Source organism: Semicossyphus pulcher, unplaced genomic scaffold (assembly GCF_022749685.1).
Source record: "Semicossyphus pulcher isolate SPU_LCO1_2020_fin unplaced genomic scaffold, fSemPul1.0.p SCAF_23, whole genome shotgun sequence".
In the NCBI taxonomy this organism is placed as follows: domain Eukaryota; kingdom Metazoa; phylum Chordata; class Actinopteri; order Labriformes; family Labridae; genus Semicossyphus; species Semicossyphus pulcher.
Window position 1 is genome coordinate 16244729 of NW_027211697.1, and position 18417 is coordinate 16263145.

An 18417-nucleotide genomic window follows, 5' to 3' on the forward strand; every position below is an offset into this window, starting at 1 on the left:
GATTTATTTGTCTAATATGGAGATGTAGTGTTTGTGATGACTCACTGACTGAGTGCGTCTGTCTGCAGCTTGTTTCCACTGCTGAGCGTCTGCAGCAGCACGAGGTTCATCAGCCCAACGTTTACAAGACGCAGGACGAGACCGCAGTCTGTTATTTATCTGTGTGAGGAGGGAGGGAATCTGTGGACTCTACACCTGATCATCTGCGATCCACTTTGTACAAATGACCTCCAAAAGCCAAACAGGAAAGAGATGGCTCTGAACCTGCAGGTGAAACATGTAGACCAGAATGCTTTGCAGCACGACGTGTGGGAGATGAAAGGCGGCGGCAGTTTCTGAGAAAAGCTTCGACAGAAAGGAAATCTGAATTTTTTTTAAATGCAGTTTATGTGCACTTTTTCTCAGAACATAGTGAACTATGACACACCTGAACACGGATTTTAAAGGACTTCACTTTTTGTCCTGTTTTCAAAGAAGTTCTGACGATGTCTTTATTAAGTTTTCTGCTCGGTGAAAAGTTCCCTCGGTGATGCAGCACATACGTTTTATTAAACTGTGAGTAACCGACGGTGCGCAGAGAGAGACTCACAGAACTGGAGTTACATCCAGTAACTGTTGTTTTTGTTTATTTATCAGCTGCGTTATCTTTCTGTCTCACATGTACACCTGACAACAGGAGCGTGTTTCATGTTTCCTGTGTGGCTTTAATTTAAAGACCGAGTCCACCTTGATGCGACATGTAAACCTGTGATGTCCTGCTGGATCTGAGTTGCTGCGGATGTTTGTGTCGTTCACACTCGTGTTCCTGATCGATTCGACCTGAACGTGTTCACCGTGTGACCTTTCAATGTTAGCTTGGATCCAACACTACACAAAACCACAGCCTACCAGATGAAAGCAGCGGTGCACCAGCAGCTCCTCTGTAGGTAAAATCAGTGTTTTTCTGAATGGAGTCTGGTGTGTCTGCAGAGAGCGATGTAACGTCTGTGTGTGGTTAAAACAATCATCTTCCTCTGTAACACAAAGGTCTATCTCTGTAGGGATCCTTTCTGTCATGTTGTCACACACTTAGAAGAACAATGTGAGTGTCATATTCTCCACAACACTAATACTTGTTATTGATCACCTTCAGGCTGTTTGTCTTATTGTTTGCCTTCTCTCTCCTCCCTCCCATGATCCTCTGCTTCTCTTCCTGCTCTGAGATTCTCAAAGAGTTAAAATGGAGGCGCTGCCTGCGCGTCACATGTCTGACACACAGGCATGTGCTGCGGCTGCGCGCATACACACACACACACACACACATACATGCAGACATGTATGAGCTGCAGAGGGAGGAAGATGGAGAGAGAGGAGAGGGGAGGAGTCCCCTCCCCCCAGAGCTGTAATGTTCTCCCTCCCCCGTCCTCCCCTCCCCCTCTCTCAGAAGTGGGTGTGTGCTAGCCGGGGGTGTGCCATATCACATCCACTGCACCGGCTCACGTGGTCTGGAGGTCTGAGTGTGTGCGTGTGTGTGTGCGTGTGTGTGTGCGTGTGTGTGTGGAGGGAGGTGTCGCAGTACATTGTGATGTTGGGTGGGAGCTTCCAGAAAATCCTGAGTGTTAAAGTCAGACGAGATGAAAACGATGAGACGTGTTGGACAGTGAGAATCATTCAGTCAGAGGGACAGAAACAAACAGATAAATGTGTTCGTCTCTGACCGACTGAAATGTGAAACCTGCAGAGCTGACTGATGTCAGAGAGACGAGCAGACGTGGAGGTGTTTCTTCCTCACGTGGAGAAACGGGGAGCAGAGCAGCGTCGATCAGGGAAACCCCCCTCAGACCCGCTCAGCTGGAAGCAGCACTTCCTGTCACAGATTTAAACGTGATCCAGGATGAAAAGTTCACTTTTTTGTCTCGAGTAGAGCGAAGACGATTTATCGAAATGTTTCTGTAACGTGGCCGTCGATGCTGCTCAGGAACAACACGAGATCTAAACATGAATTTGACTTTAACTTGATCAAACTACAGAAACAAAGAAGGCGGCGCTGCACACACATCCTCTCTGTTTCTCTTTTTTCTGCACTTTTTTCTTAACAGTTAGCTGTGATATTTTAAACAGCCTGTTTGGTTTCTATCAGCACTTTTTTCCTCCCGTGTTTCACATCAACAGTGAATCAGAGGCAGCAGTGTTCCAGTGTACACCTGCACAGGTGTGATGCCTCTCGTGTTTGTCTGACTGCTTCTTCGTACTTTAGATTCTTTAAATTCTTGCAGGTCAGAATCAGTGAAGACAAACTGTCGCGTGTCGTCACTTTATAATTAACCTGCAGCTCAAACAGGAAATGATTATCTGACAGAAGAAGTTAAATTAACTTAAAATAAAAAACTATTTTTAATGTAACTGAAACTTTATTTGTTTTCCTTCCTGTCAGATGTTTGAACCTGTGTGTGATGCACCTGCAGTTTGTGTCACCTGTGTTCACCTGTTTGTGTGACAGTGTAAGTGTGTAATAGACAGAAATAATGTACACATTCACAGAGTCTGGGTTCCTTCACGAGTCGTAAATCTTATTTTAAATTAGATTTTAAATTTGCTCTGAGGGCTTTTATTGTGAAAAAAAAAGGCGAGTGTTTTAAAATGTGGTTTAAAATAAACTAAAGAAGAAGAAGGTCCTGATGAGAGACGTGGAGCTGCTGTCTGTGAAAGACTCAGGGACGTTTTCTGCTGATTTCTCTCTCGGCTGCTTTAAAATGAAAAAGTCGAGTTTTTCTTCTGAAAGGGGAAAAACGTTTGAATCTGTGGAGCTCAGAAAGTCTGAGCCTTAAAGTCGGACAGAAGAAGCTCTCCGTTCACACAGAGCACAATTAAAATGAGACTTTAAACAGTGAGAGACAAACAGCAGCGTTTAACACAAAGAGGAAATAAGATCAAAACAAGAGTTTACATGTAAAAACATTTAAAATAAAACTGTCACTCAGCCTAAAGACTGTTAGCATTCATGCTAACTCTAGCATGTTTACAACTTTTATTTTATATTCATTAACACACAAACAAAAATAAAAAGTCACAAATGTCTTAAAGCTCGTCGATCAGGTAATAATCAATGATTCGTTCCTTCTGATGTTCGGAGCCTTTAATGTTCGGAGCCTCGACGACGTGAAAAATAACTTTATTACATTAAACTATAATTATAGGATTGTTTAGTTGTTCTCACTGCGTGAACATGTTCGTTTAGTTTAACAGCAGTTCGCTGCAGCTCGCTGGTAGTTTCACTAAATCCAGATCTGCAGATCCTGAAACAAGAATCAATACGTTTGTTTTTTTAAGGCCAAACAAACTTAAAAAGAGACGAAAGGTGAAATGAAATATATTTTCTTTGCTCTTTAAGTTGTCGTCACAAAATATAAAATCCACAACAAAAATCAAACCTTGTTTTTGTGGTTTTGTCTGATAAAAAGTTGAAAAGGTTTCTGTCTCGTTCTGTCTCAGGTGTGTCTCAGTGCTCACTCACCTGTACAAGATATTTAAATGTTTCAACCTGATTCAAAGTAATAAACAAACATCACTTAATTTATTCTTTCAAAGCACTTCGTCACAGTGAATCAAACGACATGTTTTCCTTCTGCTGCGATGAACTGGTGATGTGATTAAAGCTTTAACAGCACCTGCAGACATTCAGAGAGACGTGATCTAAACACACACACACACTCCACACGTATGTTCTCCTACACACAGAGAACATGTGGGGGGACAGGACGGCACGTTGTCCCTTCATCACAACGAACACAAACAGGATGAATCACACGTATTTTCACAATAAGACGTTTTTCTCTTCAGTACTTTTACAGATGTGTGATCAGCTGACGTCATATTGATTAATTAGCTGTTGGTGATCAGGCTTCATGTTCCTGTGAACAAACTGAGGAAGACTTTTCACGTCTTTCTGTTTGATTGAATTCAAACTTAAATCAGCTCATTTCCTGCAGAGGTTTGGTTTGTGACTCAGGCGGCCCTCTGCTGTTCAAACCAAGGAGGCTGCTGTGTGTGTGTGTGTGTGTGTGTGTGTGTGGCAGAGACGGGCCCCTTTCCTTGCTGCTCTCCTATTGGCTGCCGCTGGTCCCGCCCTGTTCCTCAACGATTCAAAACAAAGTAGAGGCTGACGTCACAGTCACGCACGCACACACATACACACACTGGCTCTTATAGACAAAGCAGGAACTCCCCTCCTCCCTCCCTCTCTCTCCTCCCTCCTTCCTTCTTCTCCCCCATTTTGTTTTTTAGGAGGGCCGGGCCCCTCTCCGCTTTCTATTCCTCTCTTTCCAGGAATTACACCTTTTCAAAATAAAAGACGGCAGCTTTATTGTCTTGTCTCAATTTCAGATCAATAAGCTTCATTGGCATGAATGACTCTTTGTCTATGAAGGAGTGAATGAGTGAACTTTCTTTGTTTTTACTTCGAAGTTTAAACTCAGAAATGTGATCTCATTTAAGCTCTGGTTCTATTTTTCAACCATCAAAAAGTCCTTAAAGAGAAACAGTAAAAACAGCACACTTTGTTTTATTGTTTAGGTTCCAATAAATCAATTAAAGGAACATAAATCAGTGTCAGTGTTAGAGTCAGGTCTGTTTTCTAAAGAAGACCTTTAAACAGCAGAAAATAAAAAGTAAAGTGTGCGTATAAAATTCAGCATCAGAGTTTTAGTGAATTTCTGGCTTTAGAATAGAAAACATTTCTCCGTCTTATTTGCTGAAATCTGATAAAACCTTGTGATGACCTCGTCACAGGAGGGAAAGTCAGACGCCATGTTAAAAATAAATTCTGCACATAAATGAGCTTCTTCCTCCGTCTCTGCTTCCTGCAGCTTCTCAAACATCAAACAGACGAGTGGGGGAGAAATGTGAGAGTGTGAGTTAAAACAGATTTAACACATAACGAAGGAAAAATAAACTACATGATATAAATCTCTTTAACAAGTATTAAAAACATTAAACTGTAAAAGACTCGTTTATTTAAGTTTTTTGTTCCAAAACATTTGCACCAAACTTTGACTTTGTGGAGATTATTGAGGTAATTCAGTTAATATTTATTATCGATCAATTTAATGCTTTACCTGCAATTTGTAAAAACACTAAAATAAATGTTTAATTTCCTGTTTGTCAAACATGTAAAAACGTGAACAGTTAATCTAAATAATATCGAACATGTTTTTATTTTCTTACATTAAGTGGACTTCCTGTTAGTCTTCATTTGTTGTTTTGTTTGTTGTTTCTAAATATTGTTTAGTGACGGTGAGGTGAACTGGAGCCTTAAAAACACCTTCCAGTAAAATATATCAGTGATTGTGTCCTGATCGACTCTCACGCTCTTTATCATCTGATTCTTTAGTTTTTCTTTTTGTTATTTTCTGATATTTTTCTATTTGTTTTTATTTCCTGTCATTTCTGTGAGAGCTTCAAGTTTGTAGGAAAAATGTGTCTCACTTTGGGCTGAGCTGCAGTTTTGTCTTTTTCATAATTTATTATTATAAAAAAGAAAATCTTCTTAATTTAACAAGTTTCTACTGAATAATAAAAAGTATTTTTATCTCCTGTCAAAATATAAAAGTCCATGTTCACAATAAGACAGCAAACATTCAGCTGTCTTTCACTCCGGACTCTGCTGTCAGCTGTTTCCCTTTTATTTTATTTTATTTAAAAATGTCAATAAAAGGTTCAGAGGTCAATTTAGGAAAGAATGTTATTAATTCAGATGTTGGCATTTTAGTGCTGGTTCGTGTAAATCTATAAACAGGAAATAACCTGTCTGAATGACTGCTCACCTTGTTGCTTTAATCAGAGAGTGGTTTTAATTTATGGCAAGAAAACGCTTGTAAATGTTCCATCAGCCTCTCAGCCTTTATCTGTCTGCTAACGAAGTGTTCCTAAACCTGTGTGCCCGTGAAGGACACCTCAGGATAAACTACAGTCACTGTAATGAAGGTATGAAGGTGTAACGAGCTCTTCTTCGTTTGTTAAAACCAGTTTAAATTCAGCCTGTTTGCTGCTCTCCTGCTTTATATTATCTGTATCACAAACCAGGTTAAACAACGTCTTTAAAAACATTTACTTTATTACAAAGACAGAGAATTAACCTTTAAATTTGACTTGAGAACATGGCGCTTCATCGGGCTTTATCTGAGTTTTGTGCCACATCACAGCTCGGCCGGCTGCAAATCAGAAACAAATGCCCCCCTCCTCCTCCAGTGGCGTCGGCTTTGATTCTCCAGCTCGTCTTTTTTTAGGGTTAAAACAAAGTGTTCAATTAAAATATATCTCTTCGTTTTATTTAACAACCTTTACCTGCCGCGTGCGGAAAGCAGCGCGGGGGTTTAACCGGTGAGAGCGCGAGGAAACTGCCGACATTCATCACTCAAACCGGGAGAGAAAATCTACCATTTCTCCCTCGTCACTGCTTCAGTACAACCCCGAGACCCCCGTGTTATATATCAGGCATGAGCATTCATGGCACACATTCTATAGTATAACCCCCCACCCCCCTTCTCTCTCTATCGCGGAGGGCTGAGAGCCCCTCCCACCCCTCGCGCCGCTGTAGTAATGCTGCATTCAGGTTCTCCTCGGATTTCCCTCGTTCTCCTGACAGCGGTATGTTCCAGGTGAAATGTGGAGGAAACATGGACCCTAAAAATAACATAAATTATATTTTATCGTTAATTAATGAAGAAGACAACTCTACATGGACAGCTGGTAATGGCTACAGCCTTACACCACAGTTCAATAATCAAATGAGCAAAACTAATGTGCAATATGTGAATCAGTTTTACGTGTTTGACCATCAAGTCAGTATTTACTCGCTGCTCATGTTTCTGTGTCATATGACGTGAAAGCTGAGGCGACTTGAACCCTTCATGTGGATTTTCAAATCCAGATCCTTATTTTTCCGATTATTCCGGCCCCACGTGAATGCACTGCATCTCCCGAGTAGTTTTTACCCACTTTGTGAATGGAGGGACGCGCTCGTGCTCGTGTCCTCTGCTTTACGCACACGAAAGAAAAGCAGAGAGTGTGCGGTCGTGAGCGCGAGCTATTTGGAAGATGTCCGTGTGATTAAAAAGTGTTGTATAAATTGTAACACAAGCTGGAGTGTATCTGGACTGTTCCCGGCTGTGCTGTATCTCAGAGGAGTGTCTGTGCGCGCGCACGGAGGGAGGTGTGTCCCTGTTGTTGTAACGGCGTGCATTCTCTCGCGTGGGCACAAGAGACTGCAGCTGTGCCTTGAATATTACATCGAGCATTTGTATCGTCTTTAACAGTGATTCTATCTTTATCTTTATATGTCCCAGAGTCTCCCTGCGAACAGTCGCGTGTCAGCTGTGACACAACACAGATGGTGGGGGCATTTTGTGCAGTGTTACTGACCGAGCAGACCCTCTGCCTGCACCTTACCATGTTCATGTAATGGCGCATGTGGTCTAACCGCCCCCCACTCTTCATCCTCCCCCTCCTCTTCTGGGCTGTGTGCGCCCCGTTCTCCGCTGTCACGTGACTGCACACTCATTGTAGTAAATGGGCGTTGGTCAAGATGGCTGCCTACTGGCTCTCACATGTAATGAGAGAAATAAGAGGGTGAAAGGATGAAGATGGTGATTTGTGGAACCAGAAAACTTGGGCTGACCCGCACGGCTGTTTAAACGGAGAACATTCTGGTAACATGGCAGCGAGGTCGTTAACCGCCCTCAAACCGGCTCCGACTCCCACACTAACTGAAAAGGGGGCGAAGATGAATATAAAGTCATATCACGTAAAACGTGTTGAAGCAGAAACACTTCGTGAACACTTCTTGTCTCACTGACTGTGTTTCAGCTGAGTTTTGCAATAAAAGGACGTGTTTTGTCTCTCCTTTCCTGGCGCGCTTTGCAGCGGTGAAATGAACTCTGGGATATGAAGGACAGTGATGGAATTCCGCCTCTCTCATTGAGTCTGATCATGTGGATCAGCTCTGCAGTAGGAGCAGGCTCTCCACTTAGTACAACTTCTGGATCTTGTAATTTAGTCCAACTCAGTGCTGTTGTGACCAATGATAAGTTTGCTCACACATTTATTTCTTAAATAATTTAAATATAATTGTACTTATAACTTTGAGAAAACACAATTTTACATTCAATTTGCAGACAAACTTAAAATTCTAATTTATCAAACTTGTATTAATCAACTACTTTATTTACGGCAAAGAATACATTCGTAAGAACATCCTTGTTCTCTAACAAATAACACACAACTAAGTTAAATGGTTGACACAATAAGACACATTTATAAAGAAGCATATTTAATTTAAATTGTGTGATATATCAAACAACTAATTTCTACTCGTCTGAAAATATACTTTGTTGCCCTGCATTGTTTTCAAAGCCTCAGCATGCCTGACTCTGTAATATTATCCGTGAGATGTCTGGATTCTAATTAAGAAATACGTTAGGATCACTCTTTAATTACGTCCCGTATTCATTTAAAAATAAATTCTTCAGTAAAAAATCTCCTCTCGTTCACTTAGAGGAGCAGGATCTTCGAGCCAACTCGTTCGCCACCGAAACATCCATTTCCCAACTTTAACATTTATTTCTGGGTGATTGTTCGCTGTTAAGGTCGATAACCTCTCTGCTTTACAAGGACGTGACATTGAAATCATCGTTTCAACGTATGACATCCACACACACTCACACACTGCCTTCCCGTGGGCCCGCTGCTCCCCCGCCCAGCTCTGTGGACATCATGAAATGGCTATGAGCTTCACAAAATGGCGAGTAAAAGGGGGAGGGGGAGGGGAGCGGAGGGGAGGAGGCGAGGCAGTGCTGAGGGGAGAGCTGGAGAAGGTGTGGAACACCTCGCTTAATGGGCTCCAATTGACGGAGCGACGTATATAGGAAATGTACAATCTCTTCTTTCACACGAAGTAATCCAAATGAAACCTAAAAGAACAGAGTGTTGAACATGAGCTCGGACCTGTGAGCTGCGCGCGCCCGCTGAACACGACATGAATGTGCAGATCTCTAATTTATGGCGGCCCCGCGGCTGCTCACGCCAGAATAACGCCACAAACTGAACCCTGAGGTGGATGTCGAGTGTATTTCAGTGTTTAGAAGAGTAAACAGAGTCACAGTTTAGCCACACGTCCGCTCAGGAGGCTCAGGCTGCTCACAAAATGGAGATCTTCTCGCAGCTCCAAAATGGAGGCCTGCCTCGCGAGCTGCAGGCGGGGTCAGAGTGGAGAACAGAGGCTGAACTTTGACCCGCAATGTTGCACCCCCTCCTCCTCTCCTCCTCTCTTTTCTCTAAATGAATTCCAGGACTGAGGCTTCCCTGTCCAACGTGCCGCCAACACTCAATTCTCTTATGTCGTCTTCGTGCACAAGGACAGCAAAGCGTAACGTCAATTATATTTCAAAGTTATATTTAAAGCGACACAAATTCAGGTTGCACGTGCGTCAGGTTCTACGCTTTTCTACACGTGTGTGTGTGTGCGTGTGTGTGTGTGTGTGTTTTAGAAACAGACTTCCTCTAAAAGACGCACTTTGTGTTTCCCTGATGTGACCCTAATGGGAGAAACCCACAGGCCCAATTATTATGATCATAACGGATTATTAATCAACAAAATAACGATACAAATTATTAATAGCAATTAGGAGTTAATATTTGTATGCAGGAATTTACAGCTTGTTGTAATAGAAAGAGATAAACAGATAATGTTTTATTGATCCTTAATTATTACTTCACAGCAGCTTGTTATCAATACATTGCAGAGGAACAATAAATACTCAGTAAATTAATATAAACACTTAACAAGAAAGAAAAATATACTTCACAGAGTAATTTACTCCACAATAACAGGATAGAAGAAAATAAACCAATAAAAAAACAAAGTTGGGGTTTCCTCTATAAATATAATAAGATTAATATCTATTAAAATATATATAAATTATAAATAGAATAAAATGTAAAATACAAATGTTTTCACAGTGAGGTCGGTGAGAGTTAATGTGGAAAAATAAAGACTCATGAAATGTGTAAGAACTTTGTAATTTAGGCCGTATAAACATTTTGCACCTTTTTTAAATGTGATATTAAAGAAATAAAAACATGGCGGCTGCTGCAGGAACAATAAGTTACAGAAAACATAAGTGAAGCATATTCATGATTCATAAACATTAATATTGTATAGTTGAGTCCATTTGCAGAAAGCAGCCGAGCCGTCAGCCCGCTGCACGATGCTCACGGTGGAATCGTTATTAAATTTTGATTGGATGAGATTCAACATAAAGTAGGTTTTTTCTTTGGACCAATGAGGATGCAGCGAGTGTAAGAGATGACCTTTACCCCATAAATGTGGGCCAATCAGGGAGAGCGATGCTGCTGCGATGGAAAGCATCTCTTCCTCTTCCTGTCTTCTTTCATATTTCTGCAGCAAAGTAAGAAGCTTACGTTTCTACCTGCTGATGAGATTATCTTTGGTTCTGGGGAGATGATTCAGATGTAGATGCAGTGATGAGGGATGGAGGGTGTACGGTCTTGGAAGGCAGCAACAAGCTGTCTTATTTTTCCCTTAAAGCCATAAAAGGAAGTGGGGAAAATACCCACGATGCATCAGTTCTCTGTCCTGTGTGATTCACGGTGGATTTGACCTTTTACACGTACTTGGAGCTCGGTGCATCCTCTCCTCCTCTGACCAGCAGTGTGGGATCTGTCCTCCTGCATCTGTACCTTTCCCTCCCCTGCACCTCCTCCTCTCACAGGTTTTCCTCCCCCTTCCTTCCTTCCTTCCTCCTCCCTCTTGCCTGTGCCGTCTATTTAAAGCCCTCAGACACTGTTACATCTCCTGGAACTTTGTCTCCTTCAGCACAGAGGGGAAGCTTTGAGGAAGAACTCCAGGAGAGGAGAGGAGAGGAGGGGAGGAGATGCAGGGCGTAACTGAGATGAGAGATGAGGCGCAGTTTGCTGCCCAGACATGAGGAAGATAAAGTTCATGGTTGTGCAGCAATTTTGACAGATTGTTCGAGGCATTGCTTGAGCAGCTGTGATGCACACTGTGTTTCCTTCAACTACTGCAAGTGTTCAGGAGGGGGCGCAACAAGATCACCTAATGAACAGTCTTTGCTGCTCCAGGTGTCCTCCGTAGCAGGCGCCAAAACGTGACATTTAAAGGAAGTTCTGGTGTTTTTAAATATGGTATGTTTTTATGCCATGTTTCTGGTGTGTAAATGAACATAATGAAAGGTTTAAAAGTTCTAAAGTGTGTGACAACATCACAGAAAGGATCCCTACAGAGATAGACCTTTTAGTTACAGAGGAAGATGATTTCTTTTAACCTAGAAACAGACGTTACATCGCTCTCTGCAAACACACCAGACTCCATTGATAAAAACGTTAATTTTACCTCACAGAGCACAGGAGCTGCAGGTCTCATGTTGCCTCGACCGCTTTCTTTGTTTTGTGACTTTGGTGTTTGAAATGGTTTGTACGGATCCAGAACAATATCAGGGCAACACCTCATAACACAAGCTAAGTAACAGCACAGTGCAGCAGTAGACGAGCCAACCCGCACTCTCCGAGATAGAATTACAGTTTTTGTTAATGGAGTCTGGTGGCTTTGAAGAAGAGCATCTTAAAGCTGGTCTTTGCCCGACCTCGGGCACCAATATTTGTTCATGCAGCGTCTAATGTTGCAGCTGAAATGTCTCAGTAGTGTAAACAGCACAGTGAAGATGGGGGTGATGGTTGGAGGGGTCAGTGGGCGGAGCCATGAAGGTGTCAGGTGGTTGGGATTGGATGATTAGAGGAATCTGGCTGCTAACGAGGTTAGTAAGCAGGCTGGGTGACGGAGTTTCTCCTTCTTCACCATTAGCAATGAAAAATTCATCCGTGATTTTCTGCTGGCTAGATAGATCTTATAAAATATTAACCCCCTACTCTCCTCCCGCCTGCAGCCAGCGCTCACTTTGCACTATGGGACATTTGAGAGACAGCTGTGCTGTTGGGGGATTGCATTGCTAGCAGGTACTGGCTACACTGAGAGCCTGGTCTGTATCTGTGTTTTATATGCAGTGGTTACAGATTAGTGTCATAAATATCTGCTTCTTTAAATGTGGATCATAACCAGATAAAGACTTAAAGAAGCGTTCGATGCTTATTGTCTATCGTGCATTCTTAGATGAGGATGCATTAAACCTAAATACCTCCGTGCACAGCTACAACTCTCTCTAGCTGCGACGCGGCCTCCGCAGCTGATCGCAGGGACTCCTGTTAAAGCTGTGATCCCTCCAGATGCACCGCAGCAGGTTTCTGAAGCTCTCTGCTCTGCTCCTCTAAAAATATGAGCCCAATCTATTTTTGACGAAGCTCCTGTACAGAGCAGATGAGCCGGACAGGAAGTCAGACGCAGAGACAGCGCGGTAATCTGGTCAGTTTTCTAAATACACCATCCTTCACAGACTCAAGATAATATACAACGACTCTGCATTAATGTTTCACAGCGCGGCGCACGCTAGAGCACGAAACACACGGGAACACAAGAGTTTGGTGCGGTCATTGGATCTGGCAGCCAAGATGCTCCGCTCTCTGTTTGAGGCCACGTGGAGGATAGAGACACGCCCTGGTTATAGCCAGCATCTGGTTAGCTTAGCACAAACACTGGAAGCAGGCAGAAAAGACTAGCCTCCACCAGAGCGTCTGATGCTCACAAATCAACTTGTTAAATTAGACCCAAAAAAAGACGTTTATCTGGGTGCAGAGAAATCGGGGTGCAGATGGTGTCTCAGGGAAATCAGGACCTCGTGGTCAACGCACGTCTGCAGACTGTCACTGTTTAGGCTGTGTTCTGCGTTACAGCTGTGTTCTGCGTTACAGCCATCCTAAGACGTCTACATGACGACGTTCTGGATGCTCAGGGTTGCATTATACAGTCAGGTGTCTCCTCGCGTTACTGATCAACTCCAAATGATGCCTGAGTGATCAGTTTGGTATCGTCAGGTGCAGCATGTCTCAGCTGGATCAGAAAGTGTCACCTTAAACCACACAGCGTTCCTCCTCTTCGTTCACTGTGTGCGGATGTGTTCAGTGTGGACCAGAGGCTCTTCTAAGTGTGTGACAACCTGACAGAAAGGATCCCTACAGAGATAGACCTCTGCACACATACATACATGCATACATCGCTCTCTGCACACACACCAGACTCCATTCATAAAAACACTGATTTAATCTCACAGAGCACAGGAGCTGCTGCTCTACCTCTGTCTCTATCAGTCATCAGTTGCAATTAGCATGGAAAGCTAACTAGCAATTAGCTCCACGTCTTTATGAAACTGTGGTCATGAGAGCGTCGCTCTGCAGATCAGCAGGCGGAGCAGGACAGGAAGCTGAATTCACTGAAAGGTTCAACTCTGCTCTGTTGTGCTTTTTTAAAAGTGTAGGACTACGCCCTCACACACACACACACACACACACACACACACACACACACACACACACCCTCCTCGCTGTGGCCCCGGGGCCCCCTCTGTCTGGTCTGAGGGGCTCTAACCCTTGCCCTTTGACCCCTCCAAGAAGCAAAGCCCTTTCTCCTCCGCCTCCTCCTCGAGGACCAAACTCTCTGCCTCTCGTCTTCCTCTTCTTTCTTCTCTCCGTCCTTTGTTCCTGCTGAGGCCGGAGCTGAGCGTCGATCGAACGCCTTCACAGCTGAGGGACGAAAACAGATCCAGCTTTCATTTTCCAGAAACGATTCAAACATGAAGTTAGCTCAACATATTGATCATTTGTGGGAACGTTAATGCGTCAATTACAAAGTAGGTTTACAAATACAAATTATTCTGCTGATTTCAATTTAATTGAATTTAAAAATATGTAAAATCTGTTATATTAAAAAAAAATAAAATAGATAACATTTATTGAATAAAAAAATACATTAAATAAATTCTATAAATAAACATTTTAATTTCAATAATCAATAATAATTTCAATAAACAGAAATAGAGTAAAACATATAAAGCAAATGAAACAGCAGGACTCAGACTGGAGGATAAAATCAGAATATTAAACCATGTAAAATAACTGTTTGAGGTCTCTGCTGTTTAGTGTGTCCAGGAATGTGAGATGTGTTGCAGATTGTTTGCATGTGAGAGAAACAACAGAAGAATCTGAGGCGTTTATTAGCTCGCGCTGACAGACTGACGGAGGCCCAACATGGCCGCCCCCTCGTGGAGGTTAAACATGTTTAAAATGGACAAAAATGACAGATGAGCGAACGAGCGAGTAAGCAAATGTGAAGCATGTTGTTTTGTCATCCGTCCCCCCGCCCATCCATCTCCTCTGCCCGCCCATTCCTGACCTGTTACCATGGTGTCAGCCAATGGGGGAGGCTGTTGGTGGCAGGCGGCAGCAGTAGGGGTCAAACCAGTTCACTGCTGGTGGCTTGATGGGGGTTGGGATGTGTGTGTGTGCAGGACTGGGAGGGGATAATGGGGAGTTTATGTGCTGATAAGGATGAACTTTGTGTGTGTTGGAGTCATGAGGGTTGTGATGGTGGACGTTTTGCAGGTGGAGGTGGAACCAGGTCTGTTTTGGTCAGGTGTGGTGGGAGGAGTCAGAGATTATAGCCGGGTATCGATCGAGGATCAAAGGGCTTTTCTTTTTCCCGTGGCTGGGGGATGTCAGGTATTTCAGACGCACAAAAGACTATTCATGTGTGCTGGAGCCTCCTGGGGGGTTCGGGTGGGGTTTATATGTGGAGTGGGGGTGGGGGTGGGTGTTGTTGGGGTTTAGAGCATTGATGCTCAGTGGGGTGGGGTGTGGGGTCGGATAAGGAGCGGGTGAGATGCTAATGGGTGTAAAGATGGAACGATGCGCTGTTGCACATTTCTACATGTCAATGCAACAGGGAGGCCGGGGGGTCAAAGGTGAACAACTCATGCAACACATGTAAAAGTGGTCCTGGTGCAGAGACGGGGTTCAAGTGCCAGATTCTGTTTCCCTTCTTTGTTGCATCATCAGAGACTCAGATACAAGAGAGCTGTTTGATCGATAAACTCACCTCTTGGTTGAGAAATACGAGTTCTTGAGAGATCAAAAGAATTGGAAGCAGCTTCAGTAAGAAGGCCCAGGGTCAAAGGTCAACACTCATGCAACATATTAAAAAACAGTCCGATGTACAGCTGCGTTTCCAAGAACCAGAGACACCAGAGACACCGTCTGATTCCGTCTACTCGCCACCCGACAGGCTGATTGGGGCTTTGGTCACTTTTTCATACAGATGAATTCATATCGTCGGTGCCAAAGGATGGTCATGTTGTTACTGTTGTGGGAGTCCAGATTGTGTTTGGCCCTTGGTTAGTTTACCTGTGTGGACACGCTCTCCTTCCATCTCCCTCTGAGATGTGAAGTCCATGAATGTCTCGGCCTGTTTTATTTTAATGCAGTGGTTCCAGAACTCTTCCCTGAGGGACCCCTTTGGTTTTGGGCCCAACCATTCTCCTTTGGTTTCTCCCATATTTTGCCGGAGGATTGGACTGAACAGCAGAATCAACGATGAACACAAATGATGAAATCATCTTGAGAGATGAGTCTGAACCCGGCGGGGTTCATGTCTGTGGAGGTGAAGCCGTTCAGGACAAAGAAAACGTTCAAACATGGTTTCAGTGATAAACAGCCGGCGTGTGTTCCCAAACATTAACTGGCAAAGATAGAGGATTAAAATGCACCCCTTCTATTCAGCGGGCTTCCCCTCCCCCACCGTGTGTGTGTGTGTGTGTGTGTGTGTGGGTGGTTGAGCAGGAGGCTAACCCGCTACTTGCTGTTGATTTGGTTGCTTTCTCCACCAACTGGTTGATGGCGCTCGGTAGCTGTTGGGGGATGCAGGGTGCGGGGCGTTGGGGAAGTAGATCTGAAAACCTGTTGGGAGTGTTGGCAGCCTCCCCCCCCCGCCTACCTGCAGAGATGTTCTGATGCTCACTGAGCAGAATTTGGAATCCGTTCAGCAGCCAAGAACGAGACGTTTATCTGGGTGCAGAGAAACCGTGGTGCAGATGGTGTCTCAGGGAAATCAGGACCTCGTGGTCAACGCCTCATTTTCTCCTGCTCAAACTGAACCGTCCGTCTGTGAGCTGAAAAATGAGAATAAATACGCGTTTCATCAGAAGTATTTAAAGTGAAGTTCTGAATCCAGGCAGCAAAGTGAACATGGAGTCGTTGGTTAGAAAAGCTCAGTGCTGGCGCTCCCTGAATGGAGGCCTGTTGTTGACCGCTGATGTCGTGTGTTGAAACATGTTTCCAGCTGAAAAGAACTGATGACGCTCGTGTGGATCCACGACAGACTCCAGAATCACACGTGTGTGTAAGACGCCTGTTTGCTGTTGTCGTCTCCTCACCAGAACAAAACGTTTACTTTCATTTAAAATGCAAAAACATCTCAGCGTCCTGATTGTAGATCACAGACTGTAAAGGTAGAGGAGGTCTGCAGGCAGCGAGGCTCCAGCTACGGAGGGGTTGTGATTGAAGTGACGCTTCTCTGGAGGGTTGACCTGCAGAGACGCAGAGAGCGAGGACGGCGGTGTTTCCTGGTGCCTTTCTGGACTTGATGCGTATTAAGACTCTGACGGTGTGCAACACAGAACACAGAAATCAGCAGGGTGTCATCATTCAGCAGATGGTTTTATCTTTAAGTCCAGATTTGAACATTTTATTTAAATCGCAGAGGAATTTGTTTAAAAGCAAAGCAGTCTGAAATACTCTGAGTTTGCACAAGTCTATAGTCAGTTTCTTTTCTCAGGGACGTAACCGTAAATATGCAAGATTATCCAGAAGTCTGGTTTACAGGGAAACACAGATTTAAACTGTAACGAGAATGTAAAGTAATGTAATGTAAAGAAACAGACACAGGAACAGGACACCTGACGGACGGACAAACAGACGATACAGTCCACTAAGACGACAAACACAAACTTTAAATTAAAGCAACATGTGTTTGTGCAGAGAAAGAGTTTAACCAGCTTCAGCTCGCACCAGGTCAGATCCCCGTGTGTGTGTGTGACATTAAGTGTGTGTGTGTGACGTGTGTGTATGACGAGTGTAAGCTGTGTGTGTCAGTGGAAGTGCTCACAGCTGATGATGCAGCGTCAGTGCAGTGTTTTGATTCGTCTCATCAAACAGACTCTCCTCTAATCTCCACCTGTTTGTCACTCAGGACACGTTCAGGCCTCATTCAGCCGCTGCCTCCTCCTCCTCCTCCTCCTCCTCCTCCTCCTCTCACTCGCTTTCATCCCTCACACACACACACACACACACACACACACACACACACACACACACACACACACACACACATATATACCTTTCATCTCGACTTTCCTGGAGGCCCAAAAGTTTACACAGTAAAGTTTGTGTTTGCAGATGTATTTAAACTTTCTAACGTCCTCTTCTTCTTCTTCTTCTTCTTCTTCTTCTTCTTCTTCTCTCCTCAGGACCAGGAAGCTGCAGATCAGAAACATCCCTCCTCACCTGCAGTGGGAGGTCAGTGGCTTTTCCTCTTCTCTCTGCTCAGCCTGTTACTGTGACTTCACACGCACCACATCAACAACACCAACAACACAGATGTTGTTGTGTGTAATTTGCTGTATGGACGCAGATTCTCTGATTCTCTTTGGCTGATATCATCGAGTCTTTAAATCAGAACAAAACTAAACGCAGTATGTCGAGGTTGTGAAACAAACAAACAGCTGTTTACATTCATTCTGGATTCAGGGGCGTGTTGGAAACACAGGTATCATTCTAAACATGCTTAAAGCCCCTTTTACACCGTCAGGGCGGGATTATTACGCCTCTGTTATGTTGAGGTGGAATGGTGAGCGAAGTCGTTCTGCCATCAGAGGAAGTGAGAGAGGAGAAACAGCGTCAGTGTAAACGGCAGAGCGAACAGCGCCGTGTGTGTGGCTTCACGCTGGCTGCATGATGGCGGAGCTTCGTCACGGCGCTGAGGCAGGACCACGGTGTAAACAGGGCTTTAGAAACTAAGAGTTACAGATAACATGCACTCTTTAATATTTGTTTATTTATCGAACTTCATTTTGTGATCGCGATGTTAAACAATGTAATCGCACATCAGAGTTTTCTTGCCGGCCTCGAGTGGAGGTGAGAAAGAAAGTTTTTACACAGAGATCACACAGATCACACCGTACAGACGCTTCACTAATAATTAAGTTTATTTGTGACACACTTTTCAAAACATAAAAGGCCAACAGTGAAACACACAACAGTGTAGGAGTGAAACAGGAAGAAAATTAAAAAGGTAATAAACAGATAAAACATAAAAATGACAAGAAGCCTTTTGATAAAAATAAGGCTTCAAACGTGATTAGAAGGAAAACAAATGAACACAAACAAACGAACACAAACAGCAGC

At 43.7% G+C, this 18417-nt stretch overlaps 1 protein-coding gene across 4 annotated transcripts in view; it reads left to right on the forward strand.

Annotated features, from left to right (window-relative positions):
* The window catches only part of igf2bp1 (insulin-like growth factor 2 mRNA binding protein 1), a 48681-nt gene that overhangs the window by 18862 nt on the left and 11402 nt on the right, over window positions 1-18417 (forward strand). For all 4 annotated transcript variants that reach the window (XM_069674363.1, XM_069674364.1, XM_069674365.1 and 1 more), the window contains exon 3: window positions 17481-17529. In XM_069674363.1, the coding sequence (XP_069530464.1) occupies window positions 17481-17529 (49 nt within the window). The remainder of the gene's footprint in view (window positions 1-17480; window positions 17530-18417) is intronic.